The sequence below is a fragment of the Agelaius tricolor genome, unplaced genomic scaffold (genome assembly GCF_023055355.1).
Source record: "Agelaius tricolor isolate 1412-34295 unplaced genomic scaffold, bAgeTri1.0.p SCAF_6, whole genome shotgun sequence".
NCBI classification, from domain to species: Eukaryota; Metazoa; Chordata; class Aves; order Passeriformes; family Icteridae; genus Agelaius; species Agelaius tricolor.
The window spans coordinates 16,463,555-16,484,041 of NW_027269266.1; the positions used below are offsets into that span (position 1 = coordinate 16,463,555).

Sequence of the window (20,487 nt, forward strand, 5' to 3'; positions counted from 1 at the left end):
TACCATGTCTGGAGCAAGAAGTCCCAAAGCATAAATGCTTGTAGGTTAGGAAACTATTCTGAGAGGGCAAAGAAGAGCCTTCTCAAGAATCTAGTTCATAGTGTCAAAGAGAGCAGGACAAATGTTGTTTGGCCTCCATGATATGTTCCTCTCCTATTACTATCTCAAGCTGTCACTTTCAAGTTCTCTGTAAAATCCATGACAGCACTCTCCAATAATGCTGTATTTCAGAAATCACTGAAAACTGTAACTCTGTATTTGCCATAGATGACACTAGAGGACCCACATTAACCTGATAAGCACAACTAAGGCAGAGCCAAACTCCAAACAGAAATATAAAATCTAAAAAAAGGGTGATCTCTAAAAGGTCTGATAAGCAGGAACAGGCCAATAAAAGGAGGGGCAGCAGGAGGAAGAATGCATACAAAGGAACCTTGCACTGTGTGGGGAGGTGGGAGAGAGGGACAAAAAACTCACAAAATACCAACACAACCACACCATATGCTAGCATAATATATAGTCAATTAATTATAGTTATAGTCAGTTAATAATACTTCTAAACAACACAAGTTTGATTCCCAGACTACTGCCATACATGTAGTGCCCCAGAGTTCTTAAAGGCAAGACAACACCATTACAGAAGAGCCCTAAGATTAGGCTGCCTTCAGTTACAGTTGTGCAACTGACTTAAGACAGATCATATACAGGTTGCTGTTAAAAGAACCCTCCTGGCCATTCCTCCTATCAGCATTAGCATGGGCAGCTAGGTCAGGGAAGTTTTCATGCAGCTGAAAAGGAATGCAGGGCAGAAAAAAAAGGAAAAGTTTTAAAAACAAGTACCATCACAAAGGAGGAGGAAACAATGTATAGCAAGGACCCCCACTGCAGTAACAGCATCTTACTGCAGGTTATGAAAATCACAGAGCACTACAGTAAAAGCTCAGTAGCCTATTAATCTTCTGAACATAAAAGAAAATACGGTACCTTCAACGCCCAAAACACAGTCCTTCACCTTATTATAAAGCAAATATCTAGAAGACTTAAAAAAAAAAAACCTACAGGAGCAGCAGGCCATGTGTGGGCTAAACTATCTGCATATTCAAAATAAAAAGCACACTGGTTTTTTTTTGGCTACAAAATGAAGTTATTTGTTGCCAGAAGGCAGAAAGAAGAAAAACCTTCTATCACTGACTTAAAATCAGCAATTTCTTCTCTTGTTCTGAAAAGTTAAAACCATTTAATTATCTCTATACTTTGGGAAAGACTGCATAATTACAAGTTTATAAAGCTAGATCCTTACAAGATTTTACCAAAAATGTTTGTTTCCAAGTTTCTTCTCAAATACCTGCATCTTTTTATGACTCACTTGGCAACAAAAGGTCTTAACAGAATTAAAAAAAATAAGTATTAACCTACTGAAAACGCCATTTCAATTGGCAAGCCCATTATCTGATCTTCAACAGTATTTCTTTAAGTCTAAAAATCTTCTAGTACAATCTTGTTAGGCAACTCTATGAAAGGAAAATTTCAGGTAAGAATTCAGATTTCTGAAATGAAACACCAGTCAAAGTATTTTCCAAGGTGCACATCCTCCTGTAAAGCTATTATTTAAAAAACATTTGGTCCATAAAGTAGAATTTGCTGTTTCAACACCATGGACAAGAGGCTGGGTGTTTTCAGAAGAAAATATAAATTCCTATGCATCTCAACTATGAAATATTCAGTATGAAATTTTCACTGATGAAAACACTTGGGTATTAAAATTATAGTACAGTGTTATATCTTTGCTATTGAAACTTAAAGCATTTCAATCTTATAGAGTAATTAACCTTCAGCCAAGAACTAATAATTACAATTAATAGAGCCATAAGAGAGATAACTAACAGGATGCTCACATCATTGATGCACGCTATCAAAGTAAGTTCTCAAGACTTCACGCTAAGAAAGTTTCAAGACCACCACAGCATAATAGCAAAGCATTCCCAAATACTACTTTAAGTATAAAACTAGAACACACCTCAGCTACTTCATACTTCACAAATTTTCCTGTATATTTCAAGACGTTTGAGGCTTTCTTATTACTATTTCCTAAAAGTAAAGTGCCCAGCTGCCATTTCTAAAGAAATTAATTCAACATTGCATGTATTGACATGAGAGGAATAATAAAGAAGAGGAATAAGACTTAAGTACTGGGTATTAAATTGAGTGATGTGTTTGAGTCAGTTGACACTAAAATGGTAAACCTAGAGCATAGATAGATAGATAGATAGATATGAACAGAGCAGTCAAAGGTACACAAGGGAAAGGATAGATCAGCACAAACATGAGCAGGCCCTGTGTTCCTGCAATTCAACTGCAACAGAAATAGCAAAGCTGCATCAACACTATGTTAAGATACAAATTAGCTAGAATATCATGTACACAGCATAGAATCTGCAGAATACAATTTCCATAGACTGTCCAAGTGAATTCCAGAATACAGATCATACTTTCTCCTCTCACAAGAGAAAAGGCTCAGTATCAAAGTAACCAGGCTATTTACAGATACATGATGGATGGGAATTTAGAAGTATCTACCAGAGAGAGAAGGCAGCATTCCAAAAGTGATTCAAAAGTTAATTGAAATTTTACACTCATATCACCCAGCTATTAGTATAAATATAATCAAGCCAGGATATTCAGTGGAGACTTTGTCTAGCAGTTCTACTCAGCAGGAGCAGAACTGATGATAACCTGAACAGTGAAATTAGGAAGATGCAAAGGAGAGGTAATCACTACTGCAACTTCCAGCTCTAACTTCTTTGTTACAGAACCTATTAGTAAATCAGGCATGAAAGAGTCAACCTTTGAAAATGCACTGGTGCATTCAGTCTGGGCTATAGACATAAAAATTCCACTTTCCTCCATGAATGGTGCACTTTCAACAGCTTTCTGTAATGCTCAGGCTCCAACTAAATACACATAAAATTCATCCATTTTACCCATTAAATCTTATGTTAAAATGCAGTTTTTCTATTGTAACTTTTTTCGTAAAAACAAAACCAAGAATAATGACAGATGTCCTCAAAGTAAATTGAACCTGAAGTGGACAAATAAGGGTTACTCTAAAACAGTTATCTCTTTCCCAAGCAGTCAGTGTTTTCTTTTATGTTTAGGATCCCTATAATTTTTTTCCACAGATTTACTTCCCTCATACAAAATAAGAGAGTTCACAAAAAGCAAGAATAAAACTTACCCCCATTATCTGTTCTCTTTAAAGCACCATCCTTATGAGGGCATAATTCACATCTCTAGGAAAAAAAGCAAAAGTAAAATAAAAAAATGGAATGATCACAGAGGCATTGAAAAAGAAACCACACACATTAAAACTGTTATCTGATATTAAGGAAGCAACCATTCTTTACAAGTGAATGGGTGTGTTTTCCCTTAACCTTTACTTGAATATTAATGTTATTTTGTGAAAAATAAAGCTTTCTCCTCCAGATCTTGAAACTATGACACACATTAAAGCTACTTGCAGTTCTACCTCCAATTTTCTTCCTGGGTTTCACACCCTGGAATTCTGGAGACAAGCCTCCAAAAACTACAGCACAGGGTAGACTTAAATGCCAATTCGCTTGGACATAGTCCAAAAGTCTTTACTGTATTTCCTTGTCCTAGGCTCTCTGTATTGACCAAGATGGTCAATCATGAAGAAGTGCTGTGGATATGACCAGCACAGGTGCACATAGCTTTGGCTGGCTACAGTCTCTGCTGGCTGCCACTTATCCTGAGAGACAAAAACCAACCACACTTTCTGTCTTAGAAAAAGGAGGTCAGAAGTTGACAACTGTAGCAAAACCACATGTCTAGAAATAAGCAGTTTGATCACAAAATGACAGAATAAGCTGAGTTGCAAGGGACCCACAAGGTTCATCAAGGCCCAGCTCTTAACCCTGCATATCATCACCCCAAGAGTCGCCCCAATGTGCCTGAGAGTATTGTACAAATGCTTCTGGAATTCTGTCAGCACTCCTGGAGCTGTGACCACTTCCCTGGGGAGCCTATTAAGTGTGTAACCACAGTCAAGGTGAAGAACATTTATCTAATATCCAACCTAAACTTCTCCTGACACAACCTCAGGCCATTCCCTCAGGTCCTGTCACTGGTCACCACAAAGAAGAGATCAGTGCCTGACCCTCCTCTTCCCCTCCTGAGGAAGTTGTAGACTTCAATCATGTTCTCCCTTAGTCTCCTCCAAGGTGAACAACCCAAGAGACCTCTGCTGCTCCTCACAGGCTTCCCCTCAATGCCCTTCACCATCCTCATGGCCCTCCTTTGGGCACTCTAACAGTTAAATGTCTTTTTATATTGTGACACCCAGACCTGCCCCCAGCACTTGAGGTGAGGCCGCCCCAGCTCAGAGCAGAGCAGGACAATCCCTCCCTTGCCCTGCTGGCCATGCTGTCCCTGATGCCCCCCAGGACAGGGTTGGCCCTCCTGGCTGCCAGGGCACTGCTGGCTCAGGTTCAACTTGCCACGGACCAGGACGCCCAGGTCCCTCTCCACAGGGCTGGCTCTCCAGCCTCTCATTGCCCAGTCTGGCTGTACACCCAGGGTTGCCCCATCCCAGGTGCAGAGTCTGGCATTTGCCCTTCTTAAACTTCATACTGTTATTGACTGCCCACTCCTCTAATTTATTAAGTTCTCTCTGCAGGGCCTCCCTGCCTCCAAGGGATTCAACAGCTCCTGTGAGTTTTTTATCACTTGCAAACTTGGATAGTGTCCCTTCTAGTCCTGGGTCAAAGTCACCTATGATGTAATATTCTTCCAACATACACCAGGATCACAACAGAACAGTTTTTCTGCTATCACTGCCTCCTATCAAGCTCCTAATATCATGTTTATCTTTGTGTCCTAGAGCATGCAAAGAGATGACAGAAATTACTAGATTTGACCCACACTCCAAGTGCTCCACATTACAAGCACAGGAACACCTAGGGGATCCTAAACCTAGGAATGACCATATTATAACCTTTATATATTTCCAGATTAGGGACAACTCAGAGCATAGAAACCTAATAATCTTAAGCAAACCAAGATCATCAGATGCAAACTTAACACCATATTCTTCAAACAGAGTGGGACACCTGCTCTCACTGTTCCCTGAACAGAGCTATTTTCCATTACCAGCTAACTGACAGCAGATAAAGGAGCCTATGATGCTAGCAGTACCTCAGAAACAGATTGTGCAAACTTATTTGAGGAACTAGAAATTCCATTCCTGAAATTCATATGGCTAAAGTATACCTTGAGGACTGTCTTAACCTGTAAGAAATTTGCAATACTATCTTTCTTAACCTGTAAAAAAATTATTAGAGCAAAGAGGCTTTCATAGAGGATAAAATAGAAAAAAACTTATTTTTTCTCAGTGCACTGGTACGAGAGCTGCACACTGAAAGAAGAATCTTTAGAATTGTAGCCTTTTGTCTTTTGCTTCACTCATCTCTCTCACACTCTCACAAAAATGATCAGCAATTTATTGAAAGTCAGCATTAAGTCTATGTGAAATTTAGATACAAAAGTGGCTGAAAACATCTTAATCATTCTGCAAGTTGCCTGCAGACTTGGATCATTACTTCTTCTTGTTTTTGGTTTTTTTTTTTTAGTCAAGACACTGAAATGGACTGCTCAGTTCATTTTAAACAAAATCCTACATATTCAGTATATTTGTGAGCTATATCTTAACACTTCAGCTCTCCAAATATTAAATACTGAAGTGCTGAGAGACACACAGTAACAACAGTTTCATTTCAGCGAATGTCTCATACACTGAACTAGATTCCTAAAGAAAGAAGCCTGGTATGCATTGATGGTCACAGTGCAATAAAGTTGGTTCCCAACCCAAAGCTGCAAGCTGGCAGCTTAAAGCCAATGAGAGGAGATGATATAACTGAGAGAAGAGAAGCTGTTAACAGATTCTGCCTTGCCCCACCTCTGCAAGCCTATGGAAGTCTGACATACATTTTCAGTAGTGGCAAAACCAGTTTAGGAGGTTCTCTTCTCCCTTTCACCTCCCCCTCATTAATTTCTCCCTCCACCACTCCCTCAGCTACTGACACAACTATCTGCTGGGCTGCCCCTTAGAACAGATCAGTGAAATAGAATGAAATAAACTTTTTAACCTTTTAATTAATTTCATATCAGTGATGCAATTTAAGTACAATTCCACAAACAGTTGCATCAGCAAAACTGAAGGCAGGGAGCCACAGCACTGCAGCACCAGGAATTAAAGAATTAGCAAGCTTCTTGTGCAAACTTTACCACAAAATAAATCAAAACGATCACAGGACACTAAGATGCAATGACTTGAGCCAGTCCTTTATGCCGAAGAGTTAAGCATGCTCCATTCAGTCTCATCAGCTTCATCTGATTTATTTGTCTTTGTCTGCAAGGACTCAGGTCTCTCATTAATCCTCTGCAGTCCTGGCTGCAACCAGTCAGAGAAGATGCAAGACAGAAAACTGAAGTGGAGGTGGAAGTTTTGACAGTGGAAGAAAACTTGAGCGCAAAACTTGAGTGCAGAATCACACTCATCTCTCATGGTGCTGAGAGCTGGTAACTCTGCAGAGATATTCGCAGTTCGACGACACAGAGCACTTCTGGTGCCATGAAATCTGGCTACAATCTGCAATAAAGTAGCACCCTAGTAAGCTAACAGGGCACATAGCTACCCCCAAGCCCTCCTATTGCCTTTCTCTGCATCAGGAACCTAACTCCTTCCCAGCCTCCACACTCTCAGATTCTGTCACCCATTTCCACTCTGCCAAGCTTCAATACACACCATGTAGTAAAACCAGGAGCTTTGCCAGGTGGGAAACAGTGACTCTCTTGCCTTGAGACAAGTAATTAGCAGAGAATTTTGTTTTTTCTTTAAACTAACACTTTATTACTAGCTCTAAAATGGATGGAATAATATTTTGATCCTTTTATCATGCATGTTGATGATGCAACACGGTATATAGAATACTCTGATGATCCATACAGACGGTCTCTAATATTTGAGCCAACGACCATGACACAGCTCTTTTCTCCAGTTGTGTGTTATAAGTCTTATCTCTGGCAAAGATTTGTGACACAGACTTATTGTCTGAGCATTCAGAAACACTGTGGGGAACTTCTAAACCAGCTGTGCAGGGCAGAGGGAGTAGGTAGCAGGGGCAGATACAACATCTACAAGACACCACAGCACAAATAAGGCAAGCTGCTACGACTGATCAACAATTCAGATAAACATCATCAGGTTAAGCAGCACAAATGTGAACACTACAGAGGCTGATTGTGACCCTAGAGAATAACCATGTCCTTTGGTGTGCTAAAGGGCACCAGTCCAACACAGGGAGATGCAGCAGCACACATGGTGCTGTAGGTACAGGCAGCTGAATTAGATCTGAAGAGAGTGAAGAGACAAATACTGGCTGAAGGAACACAATGAAGTTGTAGAAAATGACATCATCCTTTTCCTTCCTGTCCTTAGAGAGTGTAAGGACATCTCATTTTTGCAGCTCTTCAGTGGAAGAGACTAAGTTCATGGAGACTAAGTTCTGTCCATGCAGAATTGGGGTGAACTCTCAGCAGGAATGGCTTTAGACTATGAGGTCTCCTGTAGAGGACTAAAGTGAAACCAATCTCAGAGCTGTGAAGCTGGAAGAGTCTGACAGCGTGACTGTCACAACTCACTTCTGAGCTACATAAACAGCAACTTAATTAAGTAAACAAAGACCGATCCTATACTTTAGCATTCAGGCAAACTGAGATTGCCTGGGTCTGATGAAAAACCCACTGCCTCCTGAGGAGTCCAGTCTTTAAAACATCACCCAGCAGAGAACTAAAATCAGAAGCATGCAAGATCCATGCAGAAAAAGAAACTTTTTATCCCCTCAATGTTATTAAAAAGGAAAAATAACCAAGAAGAAATAAAAAACTGAAATAATTAAAAAAAAAAACAAAAACAAAAACCACAGAGGTGTCCACTAAAGATATCCATCAGCAAAAAAGTTGCAAAACCAAAGTAAAACAAGGAGCTAAATAATTCCAGCTTCCCATACTGAATCAGTTACAGTCCAACTTAGCTCCACTGCGTTGTGGTATAAAGTGCTCTTCCTCTATTCTAGATAAATATACTTTTAGATTTTAACCAGGACTAAGAGCTACCTTAACCAGCATTAGGTAGCATTATACAAATATCATTTTTCAAGTCTTTTTGGTAAACCTAGCTCTACCAATTTTTCAACTGGAAAGACATAGAGAAACTGGTTCAATCCAAGAGACTACCTTATTCATGTTGAAATTAAGGGAAAGAGAAAAAGGCAACAGTAAATAGGGAAGATAAAAGAGAGATGGGGACAAGACTATACACGCAGGAGAAAAGAAAAATAGTAATAGGAATATAACATTGTTCTTCCCTCAGGGTTCTGAAAATTTGGAGCACATTCATAAAGCATCATCTGCAGACACCCATTATATGCTGTCTCTTGTTATAAGAAAATAAAGGTCAAAGAATTCTTGCGCACGTAATTTACTGAATTGTGGCCCAAGCTAGGCCATTGGAACCATTCACCTGAATAATGACTGTCAACCAAGTAAAATCCTGCAGGACTGAATTCCCAGCATTGCAATGAGGCAATAAAACGTTTCTTTCAATGTGACCTGTTAACCTAAATAACACAAGATCTACAGCAGATTAAACGGACCACAGTTCCTTAAAGCCAGCCAAGACACCAAGCTGCAGTTCCAGCTGACTTTACTACAGGCTCACTTTAAGGTAGCATAATTGCACTGTGCTGCCAGAAGAAGATCACTGACCATCCCCTGCTGTGTCCTTTCTACTGTCTTCCTTGCTCTGGGAAAAGCATTCAATAGACTATATGGAAATCCTAGCCAGCAACATAATTTTTTTTTTTCAGTCAGATAATTTCTTTGAGCCACCTTTCCAGAAGACTACACAACCAATGTCAGATAACAAATGTAACAGGAACACGGACAGGTGGTCAGGAAAGGATATAAAGGGTATAAATACCTTATCTGGGAGGTGGCATTATCTACACTGGCTACAAATCAGAGTGGAAGTCCAACTGAAGGCCTTACTTTAAAAAGGACGGAAGGAAGGACAGAAGGAAAGAAAGCATACACTTGAAACAGACTAATTTTATGTTGGTAGTAATGCAGGCAGATTTCTTGCTCAAGTTTGTTTTGATACTTCCCTGACATTCATGTATTTCAAGATTTTCAACAGGCATCAGCCACATATGCAAAATGTTGTGTTTGGAAGCTTGAATTCCCTGTCAAGGTGCATATACCCAGCATGACACACTACCAGAGCCATTTTTATTCTCCAAAGTACATTTTGATCACAGAATTACTGTTTCATACTGCTTGACAACAGGAGAAAAAAAAAAAAAACAACAAAACCCCAAACCCCAACAGTATTTAACTGAAAGAAACAACTCCTTGAGATTACAATGCATGATCCATGAAGTTACAAATTACAAAAATAGCGAGTTACATACAATCAACATAACAGTTCTAAAAATCCGACACTCAACCTCTTTCAATTTTTTTCATCAACAGGAGGTAAAAGTTATCACACAAAACATTTTATTTTGCTGCTCTTGTTAACCATTAAACAAAGAGAAGAATGGTTAAATCCACTTGTTGCAATTTTAGTTCATATTTTAGTGAAAACATGAGCTGGAAGACAGAAGCAGAGAACAGAATGGAGTCCCCACAATCCAGGAGGAAAAGTGTCAGTGACCTGCCACGCCACTGAGACAGCCACAAGTCTATGGGGCTGGATGGGATCCACCCAAGGCTACTGACGGAGCTGGCAGAAGAGCTTGACAACGCACTTTCAAACATTTACCAGCAGCCCTGGCTAACCAGGGAGGTCTCAGTTGACTGGAGATTAGCAACTGAAACACCTATGTACAAGGAAGGCTGAAAGGAAGATCCAGGGAATTGCAGGACTATCATCCTGACCTCATTGCTGGGGAGGTCATGAGCAGATCACCTTGAGTTCCATCACAGGGCATATGCTGAACAACCAGGGAAATCAGTCCCAGCCAGCATGGGCAGGTCCTGACTGACCAACCTGATCTCCTTTTTTGACAAAGTGACTCACTTAGTGGATGGGTGAAAGGCTGTGGATGTGCCTACCTGGACTTCAGGAAAGCCTTGGCCACCACTGCCCACAGCATCTCCTGCAGGAACTGGCTGCTCATGGCTTGGCTGGGGCTCCGTTGCATGGGTGTGAAGCTGCTGGCACGGCCGGGCCCAGAGGCTGCTGGTGAATGGAATTGCAGCCAGCAGCGCTGCCCAGGGCTCAGTGCTGGCACAGCTCTGTTCAATGTCTTTATCAATGACCCACATGAGGGGATCCAGGGCACCCTCAGGCAGCCTGCAGACACAGCGAGCTGGGTGGGAGTGTTGAGCTGCTGGAGGGCAGGAAGGCTCTGCAGGGGCATCTGCACAGGCTGCACTGATGGGGAGAGCCCAGAGCTCTGAGGTCCAACAAGGCCGAGTGCCTGGGCCTGCTCCTGCCCTTGCTCACAACAACCCCTGCAGCTACAGCCTGGGGCAGAGTGGCTGCAAAGATGCCTGGAGGGAAAGGTGCTGGGGGTGCTGCTCAACAGCAGCTGAACATGAGCCACAGAGTGCCCAGGTGGCCAAGAGGCCAATGGCATCCTGGCCTGGCTCAGCTATGGAGTGGCAGCAGGGCCAGGGCAGAGATCATCCATCCCCTGTACTTGGCACTGGTGAGGCCACACCTTGAATTCTGGGTTCAGTTCTGTGCCCCTCACTACAAGAAGGACATTGAGGTGCTGGAGAGAGTCTAGAGAAGGGCAATGGAACTGGGGAAGGGTCTGGAGCAAAAGTCCGATGAGGAGCAGCTGAGGGAGATGGGGTTGTTTAGCCTGGAGAAGGTCAGGAAATAGCTTATCTACAACTCCATATCTCTGTGCTCTCTGAAAAAGGGTGTAGCAAGATGAATGCCAATCTCTTCTCCCAGCTAACAAATGACAGGACAAGAGGAAATGACCTCAAGTTGCACCAGAGGGGGTTTAGATTGGAATTAGGAAAAATCCTGAAAAGGTGATCAGGCTGATTGGAACAGGCTGCCCAGGGAAGTGGCAAAATCACCATCCCTGAGGTACTCAAAAGGCATGTGGATGTGGCACTTAGAGACACAGTTCAGTGGTGAATACAGTGGTGCTGAGTTAACAGCTGGATTCAATCACCACAGAATTTTTTTCCAACCTTAACCATTAGATGATTCTATGAATCCTTCAAATTCTTATGACTTTTTTAAATTAACCTAGGAGGAAAGAGTCAATTGCCAAGCCTTTTATTGCTTTACTTCTGAATTTGTTTCAAATACATCTATTTTATAGCATTCCATGCTACTAGGTATTTCTGTGCATAACAAAATGCACTAACTCAACACACTTTCCCAAGGCACATGGATAGATTTACAAGAAAGCAAAGCAGCTGATCAGAAGATCAGTTTCTAATTGATGCATTTCCAGCTGGCAGCCCATGATGCTCTCAGCAGCCCTGATTCTCACCTATCAGTAGTTGCAGAAGCTTGCAGCACAACTGACTGTGTCCAGATACTCATATCCCAAGTTCTGTGGTACAGCACCTGCCTTCACCAGTATTCTGTAACATTTTGTCTCACTCTTGGGTGTTACCAGAAAAAGACACCTGTAGAAGTCAGCCATAATATTGTTTATTATATGTAAGATGATCTTTCCCAATCCTTCAGACTTCAAATATGCTAGGTAGTCTTAAATACTACTACTTCAAATAATACCATCATATTAGTAGTAGTAGTAGTAGTAATAATAATAATACTAATAATAATATCTTAATATTGATTTTAAAACTGGTTTAGAAGGGTACAGATCTTGATGTGGGTAGTTATTTTAGTTAAAGCAAAACAATTTAATGCTGGCAGACACATACCTATTACTGTCAAAAATGTAAATATTCTGAGAAAAAGACTATTTAGAAAACCACTCTGAACAATAAGTTTATTAAAAATCACATCTAGAGCTTCAGTTATGCCAATGCTGTACATACTTCATCTAACCTATACATAACTATTTGAAGTTCATTCAAGTCTTTCAATGAAAAATTATCTTCTAAGCTCAAAATGTTCTTGTTATTTATTTTCCTTCTCCCCTAAAGGATCTGAAATTAGTATTTCATTTCCTCCAGGGGAAAGAATCCTATATTTTCTAATTTCCTTTTATACTTTCTATGTTCCTCTTACCCTAGTGTGTTTTCTTCAATAGGAAAAAAAAATTCAAGTAGAAATACAACAACACGTACATTGGAATGAAAACACTGAAGACAGAAAAAATTCTCTTTTCCCCCAAATAAGCCTGGGAAATTTTGGGGTAATTTGTGTCAGATTCAGAAAAATATGGTACTGAACAACCAATATAAACACAGCTCTGTCTATAACGAGATACCATATTCTAAAGACACTTCAGTGAAAGTGTGCTAATTGAAATCGAGAACCACAGACAACTAGACTATAATTATTAGAAAACCTAACTCAAATTCAGCTAATCAGAGACTATCTACAGAAAAACAAGTATCTTAAAGCCTACAAAGGAAGAGCTTTTTGCAAGACTAGACAACAAAAGAAAAACCCATGGACAACTTGCCGAGTAGTGCAAACCAGTACAGTGCTGCCAAGACACTTCATCTGGAAATTTAGATCTTCACATAAATTCTATCAATAGATGTGAATTTACAGGCAGCCAGCACAGAACAGACCCAGCAACAGGATATGCACCAGACTGACCACATCTACATCTGCAGGCAACAGCTTACCCCCACCCTCAGCAGTGACATCTCATGTTTCTATTCCCTGCTTCAAGCCATCTTCAATGAAGCAAGATCACTACTGCCAACATACAAAGAATAACCAGGAAAGATCAACATCTCAGCCCTTGAAGTCTCCAGAAAGTCCAGTAAAACTCACAAGCATTTCCAGCAGCTGCTGAAAATTACTGAACCTCTACTCACACCAAACTTAGGCTATCTATTCATACCAAATGTTTTTATTCTGATATTTTACTGATCATTGCTTTTGTGCTTTTCCTTTAAAGCCAATTAAGTACTATGAAAATTCCCATTAGAGTTTCTTTCTATTTTAATATCCATGCTTTGTAATACTTGCCAGAGTCAAAAGTTCATTTTTCCCCTGCTCAATACAGCAAAAAGGATGAGCTGCTTTAGGAACACATGGCCCAGCCAAGGAGACTTCTATCTACAAAACCAAATCCACATTTCTTTATCAGTTTCTAAACTACAGTGGGATAGCAATACACTTTATCAATATTCTCAACCTACAGTATCTTCAGACCTTATAAACCCTACAGAAACCTTATAAACTCACAATATACCCACCTTCACTATTTTGATCTAAATTACTCTATAAATGATAGCTTACAACCATGGCAGGATTTGAAGCAGAAGTCAGCAAGTAGCTAACTACATAATTTTTCAAATATCCAAAAAGAGACAAATTAAAGTTGCGATGTTTCACTGTGATTCACATCAGACTCCAGTGTTCATAAACCACAATGGAGAACCAACAGGAATCGAAGCATCTTCTGCCACATCCAAGAATCCCCAACTGGCTGACATCACTAATAGAGCAAACGAATGCCTGCTGTCAGCACTTCTCTTCCAAAGTGCTATGTTCTGCAACTTGACAACTTAGGAAATTAAGTCATCTTCATCTTCAAATAACCATTTCTCGATGCTGACAAATTTGCCAAATCTCTGCCCCATCTCTATTCAGTCATCTGTCCCAGGAGAAAGAAAGAACTTTTTCTTAAAGCAGACAGTTGACAGGTAAAAGAAAAACAGACTGACTACCTGAAGCATTTTGGGGTTTATACCTGGATAAATTAAAGAGACTCAACTTAGTTCTTTTTATCAAGGCATCATATAAAAATATATGCAGATTCGGTTAGCTCTGTCAAAAACATCTACTACTGATAATAAATTTGTAGTATATGACAAGAAGATTAGAAGCACTCAGTATGCAAATCAGCATTCTTAAAGACCATCCACTCAGTAAGTACTACAGGTCATACTTAGTCATAATTTCACTCACTGTATGGAAGTGAGATAATGTACAGTACAATGTAACATAGTGATGACACACAAGGTGTAGCATGGTCTGGCTACTCCAACTTTGGAAGTCCAAAACCATAAATCTCCTACCATTTACTCAAGATTATTAAGTCCTGCTAGATGTTGCAAAAATCCAAATTATAAACATATATAAAGTTTTAGTTTAACACATTGATCTTCAAGATAAAGCATCAGAAGGCTATGAGAAACACCTCTCACATTTGGCTGCACGTCCAACTAAACATTCAATTTTTTTAATCAGCCTGAAAGTATGCAACTGACCCAATTCAATCTACATTAAGAAAATACAACATGCAATGGTTCATTTCAGTGTTCTTCTGCAACATCACAGCTTTATCCTAAAAATTCCCAGCTATAAAATGTTAGCATCAATTCTAAGCAAGGCTTCTCACAAGCTGAGGAACTCCTTGCTTACTTTAGAGACTTCTTCTGCCAGTGAATACAATGAAACAAACATTCATAAAACATTTTTGCATAAGGATTATGCAATTCCTGTAAGGGAAAATGTTTTGTTCTAGCCTCACTTTGGTTAGTAATTTTGCCAAAGAACCTTTAGACTATTTACTGAAGTACCTGTTATATTGACATCTATGCTAAAAAATTTTCGATCAAGTAGTACTCGAGTGATGCAACACTGTTTTAAAGCCTGAATACTCTATGTAACCATGATTTGCATAATGTAATTATAAACTACTGCACAAATTACATGTACATTTCAGTAAACTAGCTAATCAAAAGAAAAAGTAGCAGACCTTTTCTCTGCTGTGGGAAAGTGTTTCAGATAAGTTTATGAACTCATCTGTGTATTTACAAACCAAGTAACAAGTACACATACAAGCAGGGAAAAATACAGCACACACACAAAAAAAGGAAGAAAACAAAAAAGCATGAAGGAAGTACAATCAGAAGTGGCACTTATACTCCCACTTTGATATGTTGGAGAAGTACACAGAAAGTACACTGCACTTCTGCAGCACCTTCTGCACTTCTTGTACTCCTAACCTTGAAGGCCAGCCACTGTAATGCTAAACAATTCTGTCATCTTTTAAGTTGCAATACAACAAGGTTTTAGGTCTGTATTCATTACATACACCAACAAAACAGGAAAGAATATTTTCTTGGACTCATGAAATGCAAAGCAAACAACAGTCACCTATATATATAATGGACAAGAAACACACATCACTCAATCAATAGTACTACAAAATAAAAATTTTCACCTTCACCACAATCAGAACAACACAAAGTTTCCACAATCATTCCACTTTTGTCCCTAATTCTGTTCAGTCCAAGTTTTGCCTGGTACCTCCCCAATTGTTCTCCTTATCCTTACTTCCTTATGCTCCATCTGTGGCACCAAGACACACCATGGTGAGTTGAACCTGGCTGGATACCAGGTGCTCACCAACACTCTCTGTCATTCCCCTCCTCAGCAGGACAGGGGACAGAAATTGAAAAAAAGGCTCCTAGGTCAACATGAAGACAGAGAGAGATCACAGGTAAAGCAAATTCAAGTTGGGGGAAAAAAAACCTATTACCAAGCAAGTCAGAGTAGTGTAATGAGAAAATAAAAACTGAATCTTAAAATACCTTCTCCCCACCCTTCCATTCTTCCTAGGCTCAACTTCACCCCCCATTTCACTACCTCCTCTCACCCAACAGCACAGAGGAATGGGGGCTGTGATAAGCTCATCACATGCTGTTTCCTCTTCCTTCTCAGGGGCAGAAATCCTCACTCTTCCCCAGTTCTAGCATGGGGTCCCTCCCACAGGAGACAGTCCTCCACCAACTTCTCCAACCTCTTTCTCACAGGCTCCATTTCTTCATAAGCTGCTCCAGCACGTCCCCCCTTCCCTGGGGAGCAGTCCCATGGGATGACTGCTCCAGTACAGAACTCCAAGTCCTACCAGCAAACCTGCTCCAGCCTGGGCCTCTCTCTACTGAAGTCCTGCCAGGACCCTGCTCTAGCATGGGCTTCCCATGGGGTCACAACCCTCTTCAGGTGCATCTACCTGCTCCAGCATGGGGTCCTCCACAGGCTGCAGGGGGGTTTCTGCTCCCTGGCTGGCTTCCATGGACTTCAGGGGTTCAGCCTGCCTTCCCACAGTCTTCACCACCAGGGAATCACTGTTCCAGCACCTGGAGCACCTCCTCCCCCTCCTTCTTCACCGACCTTGGTGTCTGCAGAATCGTCTCTCTCACACATTCTCACTCCTCTCTCCAGCTGCAGTTTCTATTCAGCAGGGTTTTTTATCTGTTCTTAAATATGTTATCTCAGGGGCACTGCCACAGCTGCTGATTGGCTCAGCCTTGGCCAGCAGCAGGTCTGTCTTGGAGCTGGGCAGGCACTGGCTTCGTCAGCCACGGGATGTTTCTGGCAGCTTCTCAGAGAAATCCCTCCTGTAGCCCCCTTAGTAACAAAACCTTGTCCCACAAACCCAATACAATATGTTCTCCCTAAGTATCCTTAGGCAGGCTTTTGATTCAAGATAGCCAGCTACAAACTAATATTCAATGCCTTCTAGACCGCACAGTCATTCATAAAAGCCAGACAAATAACAAAAGCACACAGATCAATTTTTCTGTAGTGTGCTCAAAACTAAAGCAGTTCTTCTAGTAATATTTGTTACAATATTCTTAAAGTAGCTGTAGTAATATTCTTACCTAAAGTACCCTTTAAGGAAAAATATGGATACACATTAAAGAAACATTCATTTCAACATTTCTTTAAGAATTATTTCAAGGGATATCTTCAAAGAAACTACACAGTATATTAGTCCTTATTAGGGGGCTGTGATAAGTTTTCAAATTGAAAAAGTAATTCAAATTGAAAAAAAAAAAAGCAAGTCTTCTTCTTCTAAAATAAGGTTAATAAAGTTTCATTCACCTGTATTGTGACCATATTTATCAACATTCATTCTAGTTTACAGATACAGGTGTTAATAAATACAGATTCCACTCCCCTGCAGGCAGCCTGTTCAGCCAGAGGTATCAGAGCTCTGATCACAAACGTGTCTGCATACTGAAAGGCTGCACTCCTAGTTCCTCCTTCTTTGCCTTTTTCTGTTTAGGTCAAAGGCAAGTAATACTGCACCTATGCTTATTTTTACACTACATAAATGCTGGGGGTGAGGAGTAAAAATATGGATACATCAAACAATTCTTATGAGCAGCTCTACAAAAAAAACTCGTAGATGAATGTGATGAAACATTTTTTGAAAATATAATTTGGAGAGAGCTCCAACTCTTATTATATCAACAATTTTTTAAAAAAATTAAAATTCAAGTGTTCAGACTCTGGATGATCTGTGCAGCAGATGCAGGTGCAGCTCAGGTCTCAGAGGATAACCAGCAGGAACCTATCACTGTGAGCATACAGCGTACCCGAACTGGGTGAACAGTGTAGTGGCACTTTTACTGCTCTGAACCCTCAAGCACTGACCACTATATGGTCTAAACTTACTCTGCAATGACAGAGAAAGTCTCTTTCTGTCTCCACACCAAGTTCCAAGAAACACATGTGCAAGCACAGCGACTCCAGCCAGACTGAGCTGTGATCCAGATGGATGCTATCTCAAGTCTTTATGTGGCTAGCTCCACAGGGAGTCTGAGCCCCCTCAGCACATTTCCCAGGACTAAAACCCAGGTGGCTTATTAGACAAGCTGTAGTGTCACACAAATGTGCTGACTCAGTTCTGGACTATGACTGCATTTAACTTCATAAACCACCCCACCAAAAACAACCAAAAAACACAGAAATGCCAAGCAAAGAAAACACCGCTGTTATGACATTAATTTGTACCAAGTCCAAACTGATTCTTCCAGATGCAAGGACAGCCCTAAAATATTCAAACTCCCATGAAACAGATCAACAGCAGAGCAATTCACCTGCAGTGCAAGCAATCCAACCTCAAATTTAGCACCTTAGCTACACTTTGAGATAGTAAAGCTTCCTGGAATTCTTAAGAAAAACTTAAATTCAGTACAGAGATCTCCTGGTCTCTCTGAATCAAACTGGATTCAGAAGAACAGGACCTACACATAGCTAAAAAGCCTGACCAAGCTATCTGCACAAATGGTGAACTCCTGCCTCTATCACACAGATTAGTGCAGCTTTGTGATGAGTATGAAGAGTAATTAATAGCTGGTAGTAAACCATAAATACATTATCTATTTTTACCCCACTATATACTATATTTAAATTACTCTTCACATAAGATCATCAAGGAAGATGTTTGACACATAACAGGATTATGGGCTAAAAAGTCTTTTCAAACAACAGTTGTGCTACAAATCCTAAGCTTAGCTCTTTCTTCGGGTACCCGAATTATCAGCCCTTGGACAACACACATGCACCATCCAATTTCTTAAGCCAGGACCCAAAGTCCCTTATGTAGCAGTCCATATATATACAACCTCACACAGACCTCAAAATTATTTTTTTCTACATCAATATGTACTTGCCCTGCTTTTTGACTCAGAAGTTCAGGTACATCTGAAGACACCAAAAGGGCCCACTATGCAGGGTAGTAGCAGCTGGTGCTGACACAGGCAAAGCTGGGAGCAATCACCACCCATTTTGAAGAGACTTGAATTTCAAGCTCACCATAGGTCAGCTAAGATAAATGAGCTGACTTAGAGAAAACTTAAGATTTTTCAAGCAATAGTTAAAAAACTTACACAGTGGTGTAAAAAGTGTATACTGGGATTACAACCTTCAATTATGTACTACACAAGCATGATTAAAAAGTAAGCCAAAGAAATTCCAGCCACCTCAATATATCCATTATCCAAACAGTTCAGGTTTATGAAAAGGCACACTTTCTCTCACACACAGAGAAAAACATGACCCTGCTGGAACCAAAACTCAGTATGACTTGTCCGGCATGGAGCAGTGCTTTCCAGCTAGTAACTGACCATTCAGCAGCCAGGACACTGGCTCCCAGCTGACCAACAAAAACATAGAAGTCAACCAGCCACTACTTTGGCTCCTACCCAGCACATATCAGCCTAGAGGTAGCACACAAAAGGAACCAGTACACATTGGTGCATAAACTTCATAGTACATGGGAAGCCACCTGTCCCAGTCTGCAGTTAAGTGAACTTCTCTGGTGACCCACCAACTTGCATTATCCTGACTTAGTCCATTTCTCTTCATTGTTAAAGCAAGACTAACTTTAGTGTGAGCAATTAAATACAGCTGCTTATCAGAATGAATATATTTGCCCAGCAACTGAAGCTTAAAAAAGAAAAACAGCCAAGAAACACACCCTGAAAACACACAACACAGACAGCATCAACATGGAAAAATATGCCTTGAGCACAATACTGAGGTCTTTTTAAATATTAAAAGTAAGCAAGCAGAAGCATAGTCAATGTAATATGGTTAATTTAATTCTGGTTTTGTTTATAGGCAAGAAGGCCACGAGAAAAACTAAAATTCAGTCTCATACAGTGATGATAAGGATGTTTGCTTTTCTAAGCAAGTGTGTTAAAACTTTTGGGTCTGGTAAACTGCTTACTGTAAAGCTCCAGTTTCCATAGTGAGGTCAGGGCTTGAGTTTAGTTTCTGAATGTCAAGAGCTGCTCCAAGACACCTCAGAAATAGCCACCATGTTTCTTACTCACTAACATATAAATAGCTGTTAAAACTTCAGCTAACTCACATGCATTTGGTTTCATCTGAGAACCATTTAAACCTACACTACATTACAAATGGAATTTCTTTTTTCAAAACAAAATCAGTAACCAACCTGTTGAACTAAACAGACACTGTTTGGTGGAAACAAGAACAGAATACACCAAGCAGAAAATTCAGCTAGCACTGCTCCCTCTCCACTTCAAATAGCAAAGTAAAGTAGTCCATCAAAGCTATTCTCTTGGTAAACTCAAGAAATTATCATAATGCAGTGAGACACTGTTTATTATAGAACTCTGGACAGTTCTCTTACACTCCTCATGTCACAAGAAGCCAGGATTAACTACATCCCAAATCACAAGGATTCCCTATGGTACTCTTGGAAAATCCTCTTGCAGTCACCAGCTCTCTCCTCTGTATTTTTAACTTTGCTATCAACCTGTACACATCAAACTCAGCAACACTAAAAAACCTTTAAACTTTAAACAGCTGATACCTTTAAACTTCACACAGCTGATGGTCTCCCCATGAAAAGAAATAGCCTTTCTTTAGAAAGGGTTTTGATTTTCTATTGACAAATACTTGAAGAGCATACAAAAAGCAATCCCTTCTTGCTCCCACCAACAGGTCTG

The 20,487-nt window shown here is 40.3% G+C and overlaps 1 protein-coding gene across 5 annotated transcripts in view; it reads right to left on the reverse strand.

The window, feature by feature from the left end:
- Positions 1-20,487, reverse strand: part of MLLT10 (MLLT10 histone lysine methyltransferase DOT1L cofactor) — a 124,187-nt gene that overhangs the window by 98,245 nt on the left and 5,455 nt on the right. For 4 of the 5 annotated variants that reach the window (XM_071428838.1, XM_071428837.1, XM_071428835.1 and 1 more), the window contains one exon: positions 3,236-3,290. The exons of the other annotated variant lie outside the window; for it this stretch is intronic. In XM_071428838.1, the coding sequence (XP_071284939.1) occupies positions 3,236-3,290 (55 nt within the window). The remainder of the gene's footprint in view (positions 1-3,235; positions 3,291-20,487) is intronic. 5 annotated transcript variants of the gene reach the window in all.